Raw genomic sequence first — 20,656 nt, 5'->3', positions numbered from 1 at the left:
GTATATACTGTACATATTGTATATGACACATAATAGGTACAACTCAGCACTATAAGTGTATATGCATCATGTCATAGGATGGCGTACATCAACTTTTTACGATGGTATGTTAACGTACGTGCATGTTTAAAAATGTTAATTTCATTAAAATGATAAAAATGATCACCTATAATTCGTCAAAGTGACGAATTAAATTCTAGTTATTATTCTTTCTGTACACTTTTGTGTAACAATTATCTCAAAAAGTTGAATAGCAATGATCACAAAAATTGTACAATGTCTTTCAATTACTTTAACTTAACCATAGTAAGCTTTTCAGTGTGATCACTCAACCGTGACGTCAATAATACGTGATTTTGTGAAATCACTCTATCAATCATATCTCCATAACTCTTTATCACATATCAATAAAATTCACTATACGTAAACTTCAGGTGAAGGATAAAAATATTAACAAATAAAAACTTACGTTTTTCAAGGTCATGCACATGGAATTGCGCGTTAAAAATTTAAAAAGCTCCAAATTAAGTTTTGATCAATTTAGAGCATGAATTAGGTCATTTGCGTGTTTAAAAAAATTACTGCGCAAAAATGCGTTTTTGTGCGCGCAATTTTTAAAATGCGTAAAAAATATGATTTTTTTTTACAAATCGCATTCTACTCACCATCCTTAGTACATTCACCAAATTTGAGTCTGTTCCGACTTAAAATAACGCTATACGAGCACGTTAAAAATGACAAAATGTGCACATTAATTTCACAAATGTTCTGAAAATGGTGAAAAATAGGTCTTTTTTAAAATGAAAATAACTCTTCAGAATGCAAGATGACCCCCAATTTTTTTATCTTATTCGGGAAGCCATTGAGTTGTAGATATGAATTCGTGTACACATTTGACGTACAAAATGTTTTGACGTCATCAAATGGCCACTTGAATTTAAAATTAAGTTTTTTTCTCTTTCGTCATATAATTATCACATTCAATAGAACGCATCTCTGTTATTTTGTGCCTGATTTTTGCTCAAATTTTAGTATGTGATTTCTCAATTAATTGGCTTTCTCATGACTTGCCACTATTTTCATTTTGATAACGTCATCACGCGTAAAACCTTGAATAACGTAGGTCGTGTAATTTCAACTTCGCCGTGAATTTAAATATCTTACAGCTCTTCAGAATTGAAGGTTACCTTGATTATTATAATTTATTATGAAAGCTAATGAAATGTAGATATGAATTCATATAAAAATCAAGCCTATCGGATGTTGTGACGTTAACATATGGCCAGATGAAGTTAAAAAGTAGTTTTTTCATCTTTTTTGTCAAAGTTATACAAATTTCAAAGAGCGCGCACAGCGCTTCTACATGCCAGATTCTCTTCCAATTCTTATAGTAGGGCGGCCAATGTGAGGGCATTTTCTGTTAATAGCAGGCAACCATGTGGAATATATCCCTTATGGGATGACAAAAAAGATAGGGGTGGATGCCGCTCTCAAATTTCAGTTCAAAGGTCATTTCCAAGGTTATAAGGTCAAATATGGTAAAATAGAGGTTTAAGCTGTTTTCAACAACGTATAAGCTAATTAAAAGAAATGTAACCATTATTGGATCATTATTGACATATTGCTGTAGATGGTCAAGTTCATCAATTTTTCAACTTACAAGTTTAAAGGTCATTTTCAAGGTCATAAGGTCAAATAGAGCACAGACCTGTTAATTATCGGTATTAATAATTGAAATAAATATAATTTTCATGATAAGCCTGGGGCTGATGGTTATAGTGTGGTGTCAAAAAGACCAGAATTGTACTGGGAAGAATTTAAACCTTTTTAGTCACTCCTGGAAGGTGTTCAAGGGATGTATAGGATGAGTCCTAGAGTATCAAAATAACCGAAATTGAAGGCCTACTGGAATGTCTTAAATTTCATTTAAAAACGGTCACAGAGGGTTTGTGTGTTGGGAGTAATGGGCGGCATGGGCCCATGCCAATATTCGGAATTTTTCTGGGATGGAAAGAGGTAAACGCTCTGAGGTGGTTATTTCTTCAAGCACTGATATATAATGCCTACTGGCCATCTGGGTAACGGCAAACGAAGCTGGTTAGATTATTAAAGAACCACTTTATTGTTCACTATACCAGACATCGTCCATACTTTTGTACGGTTGCTATTGGAGTTACAAAGTGCATATCATTATACATCAACTTTCATGTATAATTGCAAGCTCTTTGTTATTGACATAGAAGAATGTCTGAAAACTTTGTAATATTTGTTCTCCTCCAAACAGATGAATGTGGCCCAAAACACATACGGAAGTACAGATTAGTACATTGGGACTATCCTTTCAATCGTGTCACTGCTTTTATCCACCCCTTTCCAATGTAATGATCAAATACAAAAAAATGACGAAATATCTAGGTAACTTGCATAAATACTTGTTTAGTCACCAAATGTTTTACAGCCATGTTTACTGAATCCTATGGTGCATGACCATCATGTTTTTAAGTTTTCTTCTGGAACATCTGTGGGTATTTCAACGCCATCCATTAAGATATGTGAAGTCATATTTGGTTAAAGATATTAAAATTGGGCTATGATCATACTCCAATGGTTGATCAGCAGATTTTCTGTCAGTTTTTTTGTTTTTATATACTTTATTGAAACAGTTGCCTTATAGAAATCGTATAGCAAAGGTTTAGAGCGATGCTTTCTCAGTGGCTCATGAAGTTTTAAGTTCTATACTGTTTTTTTTCTTTCAATAAGTTGTTACTTTAAATATAAGATCTTCCTTATTATCAATAAGTTGTTACTTTAAATATAAGATCTTCCTTATCATCTGTCAGGTCGAAAGAATATTGTGTATTATGTGTGATTCGTGATCAGTCTGACCATGTCATGCAGAAGGAGTTTTATATCTGTTATCACCGTCAGCCAAGATAGCATAGATGCGAAGGCCTCAAGAAGGAGAACCCATTTACCACTCCTTCCAACCTTGATAAAGTCCAATAGTTAGGGTTTTTGAAAACAAAGACTTGATACCAGCCAGGTTTCTCTTTCAAGATTTCTGGAAACAACAAACTTGTATCATTAAAAGAATGAAAAAAATGTTTAAATAATTACATTATCTGACCCAAACAAAAACATCTCGACATTAGGTCATATAGGGAGTCTCTGTTTTCGAAATTTTTCTAAAAACAAATTTCTAAATATTATTACATTATTATAGGTAATATTACTAATTTTTCCAAAAAAAAATTCTAAATATTATTACATTATTATAGGTAATATTAATAATATTATAGTAAAAGACCAATCTTTTGGCACATATGGCGTTTCATACATATAACACTTGACCTATTTTTTCCGACAAAAAAATCAAAACGATGACTGGTGGACAACATAAAAAAGACAAATTTACAACAGACTGGGAAAGCCTATTAAAAAACTGTGTGTACTTGTACTTGTAAAAACAACATTTTGAGAAAATGACACTTTTATAATTAATTTCCTATGTTTTTATGTGTAAAATAAAATGTTTATCACATAATTACTATAATATGAAGCATCAGTTGATCTTCAAATATACTTTTTTGGATAGATCTGATGATGTAGATGATTTTCCATGAATAAAAAAAAATCCTATATTTTGACCTTGTTTGACCTCTTGACCACATAAACTGACCTTAAAACCCAAAACTGAAGATGGCATCCACCCCTATCGTTTTTGTCACCCCACAAATGATACATTCAACATGGTTGCCTGCTATTAACAACAAATGCCCCCCAAACTTTTTATAGAGGACTTTTGTGTATTTGGCCTCTCTACTATTATATTTATTTGCTCAATTCATAATCTTTTGAAATTGCCATCTTCGAATTTATTTTGATAATTCCATCATACCAAAAAATTAGAACATGATGTGTGTCTCATAATTTCACCTATGCTACACTGTATATAGATATACAGTATATACTGTACATATTGTATATGGCATATAATAGGCACAACTCAGCACTATAAGCGTATAATGGGATGGTATACATCAACATTTTCTGATCGTATGTTAACGTACGTGCATGTTTAAAAAAAAATTTATTTCAGTAAAATGATAAAAATGATCACCTATAATTCGTCAAAGTGACGAATTAAATTCTAGTTTATTTTGTTATCCTAGCTAAAGAAGGGCCTACTATTATTATGTGGAGCTTAAGGTCTTATATTTAATTTTTCTCTTTTTGTCTACAGCTTTAGTTATTTTAGATATTTTTTCATCGCCTCCTGTCAATTTTAAACCTTATTTTATTCTCTAATAATTTATATGTTATTAATATATTTTTTTCTATAAATATTTAACAGGGAAAGAAGCATGAGAAGCATGTAAAAGAAGTGGCAGTGAACAAGAAATTCATGTTTACCAGCACTCCGTTAAAGGATAGTTACTGAAGCTGAACTGCTGTTTACTTCTTTCATTGTTGAACACAATCTTCCGTTTGCTGTAACACAGCATGCAAATCATCTTTTCAAGCGTATGTTTCCAGACTCTGATGTAGCGAAGGAATACAAGTGTTCATACACTAAAACAGCAGCAATAATTGAGAATGCATTAGGTTAGTTTTATTTGCATTTTAGTTGCCTGTACTTATTTTCATTTACTTAACTAAATTCATTATTTGTGCCCATTTGTTTAACATACCTATTACGTTTTAAAGATACCCACTAATTGCTAACCTATTATAATATTTTTATGTGTTTTTGCTTCATTTTTAACTTGCCAACTTGTATTCCAGTGGACAAATTATTGTATTACAATATGTGTTAGATTAAACTTATTTTTTCAATCTTTATTTTTTTAGAGCCAGAGGCATCAAAGAAGTTGTTGACATGTCTCCGAGACCGTGGACAGCCATTTACCCTGATGCTAGATGAGTCGAATGATATCTTATGCAAAAAGGAATGTGCTGTATTGGTACGCTACATGAATGAAGATGGAAAAGTGTGTGTTGGATTCATTGATATGCCAGTATGCAACATAGCAACAGCACAATCTATTTTAGATGTTGTGGACACATCTTTAAAGAATGCTAACATTTCATGGGATAATGCTGTCGGATTTTCATCTGATAACTGTAATGTTATGATTGGAAAGCGATCAAGTGTGTTGACAAAAGTTAAAGAGCAAGCTCCACAGATTTATAGCGTTGGGTGCCCTAGTCATCTCGTTAACATCTGTGCAAAGACAGCCTACAAGGAATTAAGCTACAATCCGGAATAGCTTATAATTGACATTTATTACTACTTTGAAAAAGCAGCAAGAAACGAGAGGAGCTAAAAGAATTCCAGCAGAGGGTAATGAAGCACTGCCCAACTAGGTGGCTGTCGCTTGGTAAATCGTTAAAACAGCTGTTGTTACAATGGGATGCCTTGAAATCGTACTTTGGTTCCAGAGCAGAAAACCAGAAAGGAAGAACTATTTATGATCGTCTTTGCGACCCAATGATGAAAGTATATGCCACTTTTCTGAGCTCTGTGACTCCCATATATGATGCCTTCAGCCTAGTATTCCAGCAGAAATCACCAGTGTTGTATAAACTTAAAATTGATCAAGCCTCAGTATCTAAGGCTATGTTCAGACCCATGGCGTTAGATCGTTTTAGCGTACAACGTTACAGCAAGGTCACATTACAAACCGCAGAGAAAAAAATGAGGTGTTCAGACCCATAGCGTACGATTATCGTTACAACGGAAGTGCGTCATTCAGGTTGTTTCTAGTTGCATTCATGTGCTCTTACCTACCATACGAATCCGATTGTTCGTTATTTCAACGCAAACTCAACGCAACACATTGTGTTGGTTGAATAAACAGTTCAACGAACTCAACACTTTCAACGCCAACTGACAACGCAGTTTCAACGCATTGTCAACACTTTAACAATGCGTTGAATGCATTCAAAATCTGCAATAATTCTGTCCGGTACTGTATTTGAGATCTCCTAATTCACATTGTGTAGTAATTTTGTATCATATGCCAGTAATATTTTAAAAAGTAAGAACTGTATCTGCTCTGAGATGATTTTGTATGTATTATGTAAATGTTTGCAGGGATGTCACCAGCATGTCATGATTGGTGGTCGGCGATCCGCCCCCCACCCCCCCAATCGAAAAAAATCGGGGGGTGGGGGGGGGGTGTCCGACTACTCCGCCAAACCCACGCATATTTTTAATACGGTCGGAAAAATGCATTACAATGTTTTTTGTGAGGTAACAAGGTGTGCACAATTGAATTAATGAGTCAATTTTGACTGACGGAGGACTAAGTTGTAAATTACTCGGAAGAATTTATTAATAAATATTATTAATCGTAATCGTTTTTTCGTGGTGTTTTTTTATCGACTCGACGGCGAATATATATAAATAGAAATTTCCCACGGTAGAGGCATGATGGCACCACACGGTGAACCACAATGAACTAGTAGTAGTAGGCCTAGTATAGGCTTAGGCCAACTTCTAAAAATAAAACGTCCAGTCGATCCAGAAACGATGCCGACAACAAAAGATCGTTAACATTCTAAATATAGTATAGGAACGTCGATCGCGCGCACAGACCTAGATTTTTTTTATATGGCAGGCCTGGAAACGCGACGAAGATTGTGTACCTAGATTTTGTGTCACATGACATGAAACGCGATACTCTCTCTCCACCACACGTAGCACATGTTTTTTTTCACTCAAAATTAATTATGGTCAGGGTTAGCTACAGAATACTAGGGCCATTTTTATTACAGTGACATGTCGTAATAATTGAGTACTAGGCCTAGGCCTATGTTAAATCTTAACATGGAATATATTGATTTTGCATATATTTTGTTTATGTTTACGTCGGCATATTTATAATTCGCTAAGCCAAGGTAGGATTAAAAAAATTAGCGTAAGCTTAGCTTAGGCCGCCGAAACTAGACTCCATTCCGATGTCGATTTGGCGCACGATGTCTTCTCGTTCGGCTAAATTCGGGCTAATGTGTCGTCTCCTACTAGGCCTAGCCTTAGGTAGGATTTTTAGGCGGCGCCGATTTTAATTAGTGAACAGTACATTGTTAATTTGCATTGTCCATGCGTTTTCTAAAGGCGATGACAATGTTGTTTATTTACTCTACGAACCACCCTACGATCGACACGTTGATAATTATAATAACAATACATCGTATCGTAGTAGTAAGTTACGAACAATAGGCTACGATCTACACGGGTAAATATAGTGGTGGTCGGTGTCATGAAAATGGTGGTCGTAAATTCCGAGTGGTGGACGGGGCCGTCCATCGCCGACCACCGTGGTGACATCCCTGTGTTTGTGGTTTGTATGTACTGTACGCCATTCGTATACTACATTGTTTCATGTTATATACTGTACGCCATTCGTATACTACATTGTTTCATGTTATGTACTGTACGCCATTCGTATACTACATTGTTTCATGTTATGTACTGTACGCCATTCGTGCACTACATTGTTTTGTGTATGTACTGTACGCACCTCGTATACTACATTGTTTATATGTCATGTATGTCATTTATGCAACACATGTTTTGTTTTGTCTTTTCTTGTAGAGTGATCATAATCTACAGAGTAATAATCACAATAGCCATTTCAATAATATTCTTTCTCATGTAAGGTATTTAAAGAAGTGGGACACTTCTTATTAAGGAGGGGAGGTGTAACCCCAGAAGTTAAGGTCACACTATAGAGGGTGTTCATAGAGAGAACCTCGTGGGTAAAAGAAGAGGGAGGTGAGATACATCATGGCGATGTAATGTTTATAATAACCCAATAAAGGAATACATTTAAAGAGCTGGATGTTGAGATTGTTTATTGACTACTGTTATACTACCACTAATTACGATCACAGGTTGCAATACATATAAAAATGACTAGGAAAGGCTGAACAATCAGATTCAAGAGAAAAAAACATGATTTTCATGCTCCGTGCACACCGTACGCGTACATTTTTTAAAGTTTAAATGCGCATGCGCGCCGTGAGGTGGTCTCCCGAATGATCGTAAAATCAAAACGGTACTGGCTATGATTAACTAGCGTTCTTGTCACCAACTATTCATCCAATCATAGAAGTACTGATGTAGTAGCCTATCTGTAAGGTGACCATAGAATGTGACCCGAGACATGACTTTTAGTTGATAGAAGATTGAAAAAATTTTGTTAAGAAGAGTTGTACTGTGTGGATGTTTAATGAACTTATGTCATAAATGTTTACACACTAGGTATATTATTAATAATATTTGTTAGTATAAAAAATTTTAGTTAATAAGTAATAAGGAAGAAAAGCAAAGAGACTATGGAGCGGCTATTCCTGAATATACAAAACTACGTATCATAGTTTTATATTATAAATTTTAGACGATCTTGTCAAAGGTCAAGCGCCTATAGCCTGACACGTTTCAATATTCAATATAATATTAGAAATTAATTTTGCGCATTTCAAAATTTTAAATGCGCATGCGCGCAAAACTTCTTGTAAAACATGCCATTTTTAGCACACAAAGGGTTTACCCTTGATAAGAATTAACCTTTCACCAAGTGTCAATAAAAAATGACTTTTATTTTTTATCCTATGATCAATCATTGAAATTCATAAAATCGCGCGCAAGTCATGTTCATTCAAAAATAGGAGATGCACAAGTTTATGTAAATGTCGATATGTTGACAAAGTTACAATATGTTCTGTTTACACGTTTTAGAGAAATGCGACGCAAAAAAGACAGAAGGAAAGAAGCATAGTACAGAAGAAAAAAAAGGATGATGAAACAGGACAGTTACAAGGAGTTATCCGCTACTAAGCGGATAACTAACTAGACATGAAACTCATCACTTTGACGAGTTAGTTATCTGCACGACAAACGCCACGTGCACGTCATACGTTGGAATATTGCACACAGAAAAAGATTATGGCATTATGACCCGAACTGAAGAATATGATATGTTGTTAGTGCTGAATGCTGTATATTTTGTCATATATACATTTACGCAAAAGATCAAAATACGACTTATGATGACGTCACAACATCTGATTGGCAAAATGCTTACATGAATTTATATCTACAATCCAATAGCTTCCAGAAAACGTTTTAATCATGATTATCACTTTTTATTCTGACAAGCTATAACAAATTGAAATTTACTGTAAAGATGAAAATCAGTGACCCACGTTATTAACATTTTCAGACATTATGACGTCATAAAAATTAAAATATTTTTTAATTGATTGACATTTTTAAAATCTCGGGAGAAATGGAATATGGATAAGAGAGATGCTCTCTATTGAATGTGATGAGCAATAACGAAAGAGACAAAAATCCCATATTTTACATTCGTGTGGCCATACGATGACATCACAACATCCGAGAGGTAAAGATTCTGCATGAATTTATATCTACAACATACCGTATTGTTCCTAATAAACGCCCCCTGGGCGTTGCATTTTTTAAAAAGGGGGGCGTTTGTTAGGGGTGAAATGTAAAAATCATAAATAGAGCCTATATGAGGCCTACCTACCCTAAACAAGTTGCTTCAGACGGTCAATCAATGTTTATTGACATCCGCCCTCAACTTGATGAAAAGTTCTAACAACTCGAAAGGTCTTCATGAACCAGACGCCTTGTATCAATTCCGTGTTGTGTGAATAAACATGCGATTGTCTGATTGTCTGGTTTTTAAAGACCAGCGATGTATGTTGTCGCGAATTTTAAAAAAACGTCCGGTGTCCTACATGCGCGAATTAATTTTGCGCATTTTGAAATTTTAAATGCGCGTGCGCGCGTACATATACTTCTTGTAAAACATTCTATTTTTAATCCACAGAAAGTTTGCCCTTGATATGACAAAAAAAATTATGCTTGGTTTTTAATCTATGATCAATCATAAAAAATCATAAAATCGGCGTAAATCATGTTGCGCAACTCTGACATCATTAAAAAATAGGAGGTGCACAACTTCACGTAAATGCCCATATGTTGACAAAGTTATGAAATGTTATGTTTACACATTTTAGAGAAACGCAAAATAATACAGAAAAAAAAAATATTGATCCAGGACGATTACAAGGAGTTATCCGCTGAATGCGGATAACTAATAATACAGAAAAAAAAATATTGATCCAATACAATCACAAGGAGTTATCCGCATATTGAAAAAAAATTTTGGAACGTGTGGTATATGAACAAGTCGTTTCCTTTTTAAATGAAAACGAACCAATTTCAATCTGGGTTCCGTAAATCTTTTTCAACGGATACCAGTCTTTATACACCTAATATAATGGATCATGTCCGAATCCAAATGTCGATTGGTAAACTCACTGGAATGGTGATTTTAGATGTACAAAAGGCTTTTGATTCTGTGAATTATAATATTCTATACGATAAACTATCATAGTTAGGATTTAAGTCCGTCAATTGGTTTAGGAATTATTTATCCACTCGTCAACAATTAGCAGATATAAATTGTGTAAAGTTGGAGTATAAAGAAATAGAATGTGCAGTCCCACAGGGTAGCCTTCTCAGACCCTTGATATTTTTACCATCTATGTCAACGATGTCGATGATGATTGTAAGATGCTTCTCTATGCCGATGATTGTGCGATTTTGTATTCTCATACCGATTTTAAAACTATTGAAAATAAATTAAGACACAATTTGATGAAGTGCAATAAATGGTTTACTGATAATCAGCTATCCCTTCATCCTATAAAAACCGAGTTGACAATCCCCCTATATTAACCAACATTATCGAAAACATTTTTGATTTTTCGTTGATTCAACCATTATTTGACTATTCAAGCTCATCATGGTTCTCGGGAATTGGAGAAACCTTTAAAAAAAAACTTCAAGTTACTTAAAATAAAACGGTAAACTTTATACAAGACTTCGATTCACAAACTCATATTGGTGCATCTCAACTCTTGGATGTTAAACGTATCGGATAGAGTAGAATTCTTACGTTTATGCCATGCCAACAAGATTTTAAATAATTATTGTCCACCTTATCTTACCTCAGATTTTCACCGTATTAACGAATGTCACCAATATAATACAACAGGTAGCAGTCTTAATTTTAGAGTACCTACTTTTAAATCAGTTGCTCATAATATGTTTATACATATTCAGTAATTAAGAATTGGAATGCCCTGTACTGCCCATAATAATAAAACAAAGCAATTCTATTGAAAATTTTAGAATTAGAACCCGTGACAGTGAATCAACGGTAAAGTAATATTTTATATGTGCCAATATTAGTATGTTTTTATGTATTGTAATTTTTTTTTATTGTCTTTTCTAAATTTGTTATTGAGTACCCCATTGGAAATAAGTCCCACATCGGGACTTTCATGGGCTATCCTGCATCTCGCTGTATCTGTCTTTTTAAAATTTTTGAATTGTATATATCTTTCTGTATCATAAACTGTGTATGTATTTTTAATGAGATGTAAATAAATCAAATCAAATCAAAACTGTAAAAGAAACTCAAATTATGAAAAGACAACTTACCTCTTTTTTGACAACTCGTAGTAGCTCCACCCTTAGACTTTCATCTACAAAACAAAAGCATCAGAAGTGTTAAATAAGACTCCATGCCATCCAATTGGCAGTGCTGTGCCTAATTTTCTCTCATTTTAATGATTGAAATGTACATTAGCCTGTAACATTGCATGATCAGCTTTCTCTCCTTAGATTATTATTAGTAGGGTATGTCAGGGGTTGTGGCTGGGTGTTCACCCGAACCATACAGTAAACCACTCCCCACCCAAATTAAATCCAGAAATAAGATTATTAGTAAATTTATTAAAGATTAAATACAAATTGTTTGTAAATTGTAGTACCCTTTGGGTTTAAAAAACATTAATTTTGCCAATGTTCGAAATCTGCCGCGATTGATCTACGCTAATGTTTTTATGACCTTAAAGTAGCATTTTATAACCTGTAGTAGTCCTACATCTCAGACAACAACTAGTTGTTGTCTCAGCCTACATGTAAAATTACAAAATCAGCAAGGATACTAGGCCCAGGCCTTCAAATTATTGTATCAATGGGTACATCCTTATTCGAAATGATCGGAACAGACATGGAGGTTGAGTGGCATTGTATTGTATGTCGCTGAGAAACGGTCTTCTATATATAAATTTATGTAAGGGCAAAATTCGGTAAATCGCGCGTTATTTCTAGAATGTTTACTTGATGGTATACAGTACAGGACAGAATTATTGCAAAAATCACAACGCATTCAACACGTTGTCGTTGCGTTGTGTTTGCGTTGCGTTGAACGGCTTTCAACGTATAGTTGTTTATTCAACGAAAGTCATTATCAGCATGTCAAGTAAACAATGAGTTATTTTAACGCTAGCTGCTGCTACACTAGACTGGCCGATTGCACGCCTGAACGATCAGTAACAACAACAGGCAAAATACCGGCAGTCACTACCAGATATTTTAATATAAATAAAATATATATGAAGCTTAGATATTTTTAAGTATTGAACGGATAGTTATTAAATAAAACACACAGTGATATTTCCCAGTGTTTAGTAAAGGAAAACATCGAATAATAAGGTCGATGCTAAGCCGAACAGTTAACACTGTACTGTAGGCCTTCCAGGGGAAAACACGATCTCACGTCGTAAAATCAAACAACGTGGTAATTACTGACATCAACACCTGAGGCCGCCACCCCGGTTTCCTCAAGAAAAAAACCACGTGTGTTATGACGTATTTAACGATCGTTAATGACGACGAAGTAATTAATTTTATTTAGGCCTACATTTTTAGCTGTTCGAGATTCAAGAGATAAAGTTAAAATATTGTTTCTCTATTTTGGTTTTTATTTTATAATTGTCACATTGTTTTTTTGTAATGTAATTTGAAAGAACTAAAAAATGCGACGTGTCCAATCACCCTTGAACCAATCTTTATAATCGAATAACATTACATTTTTTTACAAGCGTTTTGAATACGTTAACAATAGAGCGCGTTGAATGTGTTGAACCCATTGACCGTTCATTGACGATGTTGAACAATTGAAATCCATAGCGTTGAACGCGTTGAAAACGTTGCACGTTTTGAAAAGCATAAAACAATGCGCTCCACTCTATGGTACAGTACACTCATGCACTGTAACTGTTTGAAATGTTGGCTGTTCGCTCGCATATTCTCGTAACTCCCATCCCATTCATCATGCATTCATACAGTTTCAGGAGGCCAATGTGATTATATTAATAAATAATTAATAAAATTATAAATACTTTGTGAGCTTGACATTTTATGAAAATAGCTAGGCCCAAGCATATATAATTCTGGTGAATAAAGAAAATAAAATACAATATACAATCATGTGACATTGTATTGTCAGTGTCATTTGCGTTATTTTATTCATGTATTGCGCAATACGTGGAAAAATAGCAAAAACAAAAATAACAAAAAAATAGCAAAAACAAAAATAACAAATAACTAGAATTTAATTTGTCACTTTGACGAATTATAGGTGATCATTTTTATCATGTTACTGAAATTAATTTTTTTTAAACATGCACGTACGTTAACATACGATCAGAAAATGTTGATGTATACCATCCCATTATATGCTTATAGTGCTGAGTTGTGCCTATTATATGCCATATACAATATGTACAGTATAAACTGTATATCTATATACAGTGTAGCATAGGTGAAATCACGGGACACATATCATGTTCTAATTTTTTGGTATGATGGAATTATCAAAATAAATTCGAAGATGGCAATTTCGAAAGATTATGAATTGAGCAAATAAATATAAGAATTGGAAGAGAATCTGGCACGTAGAAGCGCTGTGCGCGCTCTTTGAAATTTGGGAGGTATTCATTTAACAGATTACCCTTTGGTCTATGTAGTGCCAGTGAGGTTGTTCAAAAGAGAAACGAACAAATATTTGGAGGTATTGATAATGTATTTGTAATTTCTGATGACATGATAATCGCTACCGATGACGATGAAAAGCATCATGATAGTGTGATAGCCAAAGTCATGGAGCGTGCTAAAGATGAAAATGTAAAATTTAATAGAAATAAGATTAAGCTTAAAGAACATGAGTTGACATACTTAGGTCACATAATTAGTAGAGATGGTGTTAAGCCTGATAATTCTAAAGTAAAAGCAATTTATGATATGCCTACACCTTCTTGTAAGTCTGACCTGAGACGTTTAATGGGAATGATCAACTATCTGTCGCCATTTATTATCAGCGCTCCTATGAGAGAGTTATTAAAGAAGGAAGTAGCATGGTCTTGGGAAGAACGCCACGACCAATCGCTAAAACATTTGCAGAGTTTGTTAAGCTCAGAACCAGTACTTAAGTACTTTGATCCGAATAAAGAAGTAGTAATCCAATGTGACGCATCATCTTTTGGACTAGGAAGTGTTTTAATGCAAGATGGTCACCCGATACGCTATAGTTCGCGATCACTAACGTCAGCCGAAATGAACTATTCTCAGATAGAAAAAGAAATGCTAGCTATTTGTTTTTCACTTGAAAGGTTTAACAATGTCTACGGACATTCAGTTACGATCCAGTCTGATCACAAACCTCTTGAGTCAATTACAAAGAAACCAATTCACAAGGCGAGTCCCAGACTACAGCAGATGATGCTACGACTATTAAAATATGATATAAATGTCACATATGTTCCAGGTCGTGAAATGTATATCGCGGACGCACTGAGCAGAGCGGTTCCGATGGAAACTGTCACGAATGATCCTGAAATTCTACAATATCGTATACATGCCGTACATGAGCTGTTGAGTATGAGTAAAGCTAGAATAACGGAAATACAACAAGCGACCAACGAGGACGAGACACTAAAGGAACTATCGAAAAAGTGCCATATTGGCTGGCCTGAGCGACGTCAGTCAGTCAGCGTAAAGATAAGACAATTTTGGCCGATGCGTGACGAAATTTATGAACACGAGGGACTAATGTTCATTGGGCAGAAATTGATAGTACCAGAAAGCAAACAAGAATTCATGCTTAACCGCATTCACGATGGTCATTTAGGAATAGAGAAATCTAAGGCCAGAGCCAGAGAGTTGTTGTACTGGCCCGGTATCACCAATGCTATTCATGACATGGTATCAAGATGTACGACATGTGCGAAGTACAAACGGAAAAATCAACGCGAACCAATGATACCTCACGAAATACCTGAAATACCCTTTTACAAAGTTGGGGCAGACATTTTCAACTTTGGAGGAAATGACCACTTAGTAGTTGTAGATTATTATTCAAAATATCCCGAAGTCGTCACGCTACGCAACAAAACTGTCAAAGAAGTAATCGGCAGGCTAAAAACGATTTTCGCGAGACACGGCATTCCAGCGACATTTGTAAGCGACAACATGCCTTTCGCAAGTTTTGAAATGAAAGAGTTCGCTAAATCATGGGGGATAGAACTAATCACATCGAGCCCCACCTATGCACAAAGCAATGGTCAAGCTGAACGGTGCATACAGACAGTCAAGCAATTGTTAAGGAAAGCCGCTGATGACTTTCACGGAGACTTTCATTTAGCTTTACTCGCTTATCGAGATGCGCCGTTGGGAGGTATCGGCAAATCTCCAGCACAGTTGCTGATGAACAGAAGGCTTAGAACACGAATTCCTATAAGCAACTTAAGCCTACACTGATTCCAGACGCACATAATTCGTTGATCGTTAGACAAGACAAACAGGCAGAATATTACAATCGTGGAACGCGAACGCAACAATCACTGAAAGGAAATGAGATAGTCCGTCTCAACAAAGGCCGAGAATGGGTCCCCGCGAAAGTGTTATCTGAACATGTTACCCCGAGATCATATATGGTCGCTACGCAAAACGGACAAGAGTATAGACGCAATCGCCGACAATTAAATCAATCACATGAAGAAGATATTAATGTTGAAGGGGAAGTGGATGAAACTCCCATCGAAACTCCGCCGAGGACACCTGATCCTCAAAAGGAAGAGGTAGTCATCACCAGACCAAAGCGAAATAGACGTGTACCCAAACATTTCGATGATTTCATAATGGACAAATACTAATTAAAAGACTCATTGTTCATAATTTCTCTGCCAGATATTCATGTTTTATTATACCCCAAATGTTTACATCATAGTTTAATTGTTTCATTAAGGGTTTGATATTGTGATTACGATTGTTGTTGTTGTTAATGTTTAAGAAAAAGGGAGATGTCACATATCTATCTATATCAAATATATGTGTGTATGACGTCACAGTCGGGAGTTCCCAGCATGCTTTGAATAAAGTTACACTCTCTCTCATTGACCTCATAGTCGTCTGTCATTTTATTTCTTGCAAATAATAATTGCAATATATACGTTTAACAACGTAAAACGTAACAGTCATTGAGTTGTTATATTGGCCAGATATTGAAGAATGAAATATCTATTTTTATATTAGCTTAATTAAATATACATTGGTATATGTTATAATAATGAAAATCATCTTTATTTACAAACGTATACAAATTACATTATTTTCTTTGCGCAAGTCCGACTTGAACTGCGTCACGCCATAGCGACAATGGGAGATGCGGAAATTCACCACGCGATGGAATGTTTAGGGGGCCTAGCGCTTTCTTGTCACGCTATGAAGTGCGTGGTTCGTCGCGATCATACTTTGTTGGAGGCCTAGCAAATATGAAAGTTACCGTACCGCCATGGTTCCTAAATATATTTCGAAGATTTTGTTTGTTGTTAAAGGGGGGTTCCGGGTTTAAAATGAATAGTAAAAAATGTAAAATATATTTGTTTGTCTCTTGAACGGTAAAAGTTTCAATTTATATAAGCGCCCAGTGAAGCAGAACAAGGCTGTGAAATGAGGCCAGATTACAAGTGCAGCTACGGCGATATAACACTGTGTTAGAGAGTTGGAATATTTGTAAACATAAGTATTGCTAATTTTAACAAGTGTAGCCTATAGTAAAAAGCCTGGTAGTATCAATTCGCATAGGGTCTACTACACTAACTAGCTCAATTTTTAACTGGGCCGGATCGGCTAGGTCTACTACTACCTGGTCTACTTGCTTGATGCAGTATCCGCTTTTTTGGAGAGTAAACTAGGCCTATTTTAGGCCTACTTAGACGATCGGGACACCATACGTGCATACGGCGATCGGACCTTGTTTTGCCTCAATATTTACAGCCGATTTTTTAGAATGTTTTAGGTTTAGATTGTTTAGGAGTTTGGTTGATAGGATGGGTTTGGAATCCACTGAGTTTTGTTATTTATGGGCCAATCGTTTAGTAGTAGGCTAGCTAGGTCCATGATGGGCCCCAATGTTTTAACGTAGCCATCGTGGCATGGAATCCCTAGTCAGAATGGCTCTCACCCATGAAAAAAAATGATTTAGGCTAGGCCTAGCCTAGAACGTGAAGCCGATAATACGATCTGTACTATTCGAGGTATAAAAATAGTATATAATTTATGACTCCGTAATCTGTACTAAATTTTGTATTTCATTAAATGTCCAATAAATATATGCTACTACTGTTATTATTACACTTTAGGCCTAGCTTAGAAAATCTACAAAAAATGTATTTCACAATGATCGGGTGGTCGTCGTTTGACAGGGGGAGAGAGATGTAAATTAGTTGACAAACACAACGTACATGACGTCGCGAGTTTGGAATCCACTGATGACGTGATTTTGTGAATATCTCATGAATATTAATGAGCTTCCCTAAGCTGCTGAAAAACAGACTTTCCATGAATTTACCCTAAAATGTATATGAAATTTAATTTTTTTAATTTCTCGTTATTACTTCTTCATTCTGACATGTCTATATTGTTATAATATTTTTATTTAATAAATAAACGATATTTAAAAGCAATTTTAAACCCAGAATGCCCCTTTAATCAAAAGTACTTCACTGTTAAATTAATACTGATCTTGTTCTAATAATTAACGATTAAAATTATTTTTCATGTATATAGTCCTGATGCATAAAAAGTTTTGTAAGAAAATGGAAAGTGATATCAATGCGCCAAATTTTGTCTGCTCCTCAATACTCTCTTGTCATTGGCCAATGTATAGCCTTTGTTACCCAGACGTGTGCAACTCGACTAAAAGCTCGACTTCATTAGGTCGAACTGCAAACTTCGACTACTTCGTTTTTGAATCGATTTTGAAGTAATAGCTCGAACTACGACTTTTTCAAGTCGAACTTCGAACTACGACTAAAGTCCGGTTTAAGAATATGGGCGTAAGTGTCACAAAAACTTATAATGCAGCCGTATTTTGAAAATAAGGAGATAATGCATGTTGATCTCAGGAGTGGGGGAGGATTGAGTGTTTTTAAAGCCCCCTTCCCTACGTTTTTTAGATCTAATTTAAGATCACAAACTATATTTAATGTAAAAATAATACTATATGGTCCTATTGCGATAACTTTTTTCGTCTTTAAACGGTTAAAAATGTGAAAAATAAGTCGATTCTAATAATTATAGCGGCCCGCTATAAATCCCAAAATGCATTGCGCGCGGATTGATATTTTTGTTTTTCACCTGTAATTCGCCCACTTTTTGATCGATCGTGAGGCCAAAACAAATGGAAGACTCCTAACTTTTCAGCGAAAATACCGGGTTTTCCCCAATTTGTATCAACGGAGTCTGGCAAAAATAGAAAGAAAATTAATGCAGCAACTATACAACGTCAGGCTAGGTATATAGCTAGCGTACGATGTTCGTACGTTACCGATGTTTACCAGCTAGGCCTACAAAACTAAGCCTAGCTAGGCTAGGCCTAAGACCGTCCACGAGAGGTCGATCGCCGCGAGCTACTTAGGTAGTGCATTGTTTCTCACTTTTTATCATAATTTACCATAAAACGTACATTTAAGACAAGGAATGACATGGTTTAATGTTTTTAAAGTGATATATATGTATTATTTTCCAAAAAACGTCCAAAATTGCAGGTAAGGGGTTTATAAAATAAAGTTAGAGTTCAACCAAATTTGTTTATTCTTACTGTTTTATTATTTTTCTTTTAAAAGTTGGGGGTGGGTTACTATTTTCAGGTGCCTAATTTAAGATTAGTAACCACTACTCTCTAATAGTAACTTACCCTAAAAAAAATCAAAGAATAATAACCCAGGGTTACAATTAGAAGATTTACAGTACGCTATCTGATGAATAGGGGAAATCCCCAAAAAAATTGTTATGGGTAGAATGTTTTTTTTTTTTTTTAAATTCCACCCGGGCGCTATTTACTTTTATTTGGCCTTTAGTTACACTGGTGACACAGTAACACTGGTGACACTAGACAGTAATCATCGGACTGACAGTTACTACTACTGTATAACAATGGAGATCTCCATATATGCTAGTAATGGCTACCGGTCGAGTTTGTACGGTACGGTACAGTCACTCACCTAGTATACAGTAGACATATTCTAATAAAACATACTAACCTGTATGGTTGGCCATTTCAGTCTATAACAACCAATGCTTCTCAACCACCAGCCGATTTAATTCTTAAGTTAAAAATGTCGTCAGGAACAAAACGGCTCAGAGGCAGTTGGTATTGTTTGCTGCTGATGGATAGAGCAAGACATACAGAGTAGTGCTAAGTGGACCGTATTGTATACTCAGCAGCATCGGCCAATGCTCCACGGCTTGCGTTGTATGAAACCCGTCTGTGCATCACATTAGTCTAATTTATTTTTCTCAGTTCTGATTTCAATATATGAAAGTACGAAGCCCTAGAGGGGACATATTTATCTGCCCGGAAGCGATTTTTTTTCGTACATAAGTTGGGGACCCCTCATTTTTATTTTTTTTTATTTTATGTCTTTAGGCAATGTGGCCAAGGATTACCAATAGTGAATTAATCACTGTCCTATCAGATAGGTGGTAATCCCCCTGATACAGGGGCTATTTTGAACCAGTTCACCGGGGTAGTTGTTGATAACAAGTGATTACAACTGCGATACGATTCTAGGCCTATCTCCGCTGTGGTTGCGGTTGCGGCGTGCGATTTCATAAAAGAATAGCGGCGTTTTGTGTGGATTGTCGAAATAATCAGCATTTAGTTTAATGGTGTTTTTTAATAGAATTTACATACTCTGTATCTTGGAAACCGTTAGTCACAGATACTTAATTATGGTGCCAAATCGTTAGAATATATGTTTTATATTCACTTTAATGAAAAAGTTTGTACTAAAATGAATGGAAGTACTATTTCTAACATTATTGACCTTTGAACTTGATCTATCATATCTCAGCAACCACTAATCGGAGATATACAAATTAGGGCTTAAATTGTTCAGAAACTACACATTTATATTAGTCTAATGGCATGTTTTTGCAAAAAATAGCGGATTCTAAAATTATTGACCTTTGACCTTGATTTATCATATCTTAGCAACCACTAATAGGAGAGACACAAAATATGGCTCAAAATGTTCAGAAACTACACATTTATATTTAGTCTAATGGCATGTTTTTGCAAAAAATGACCGATTCTAACATTATTGACCTTTGAACTTTACACTACATAAAATCACATAACTTTAAAAATATTGTACATATGAAATTATTTTTAGTGTCAAATTGTTCAGAACATACATG

The 20,656-nt window shown here is 35.2% G+C and overlaps 2 protein-coding genes across 2 annotated transcripts in view; one reads left to right on the top strand and one right to left on the bottom strand.

The window, feature by feature from the left end:
- LOC144858554 (small G protein signaling modulator 1-like) overlaps positions 1–19,766 on the bottom strand; it is a 195,265-nt gene extending 175,499 nt beyond the window's left edge. The window contains exons 1-2 of the mRNA XM_078714687.1: positions 19,498–19,766; positions 11,549–11,592 (exon numbers count right to left, since the gene is read on the bottom strand). Coding sequence (XP_078570813.1) covers positions 11,549–11,592; positions 19,498–19,513 — 60 coding nt within the window. The 5' untranslated portion in view covers positions 19,514–19,766. The remainder of the gene's footprint in view (positions 1–11,548; positions 11,593–19,497) is intronic.
- The window catches only part of LOC144858635 (uncharacterized), a 199,756-nt gene that overhangs the window by 81,660 nt on the left and 97,440 nt on the right, over positions 1–20,656 (top strand). The gene's annotated exons all lie outside the window — the stretch shown is intronic.

This window comes from Antedon bifida, chromosome 2 (genome assembly GCF_963402885.1).
Source record: "Antedon bifida chromosome 2, ecAntBifi1.1, whole genome shotgun sequence".
Lineage (NCBI taxonomy): Eukaryota > Metazoa > Echinodermata > Crinoidea > Comatulida > Antedonidae > Antedon > Antedon bifida.
The sequence above is the reverse complement of the archived record's forward strand: the minus strand, read 5'-3'. Positions and strand labels throughout refer to the sequence as shown.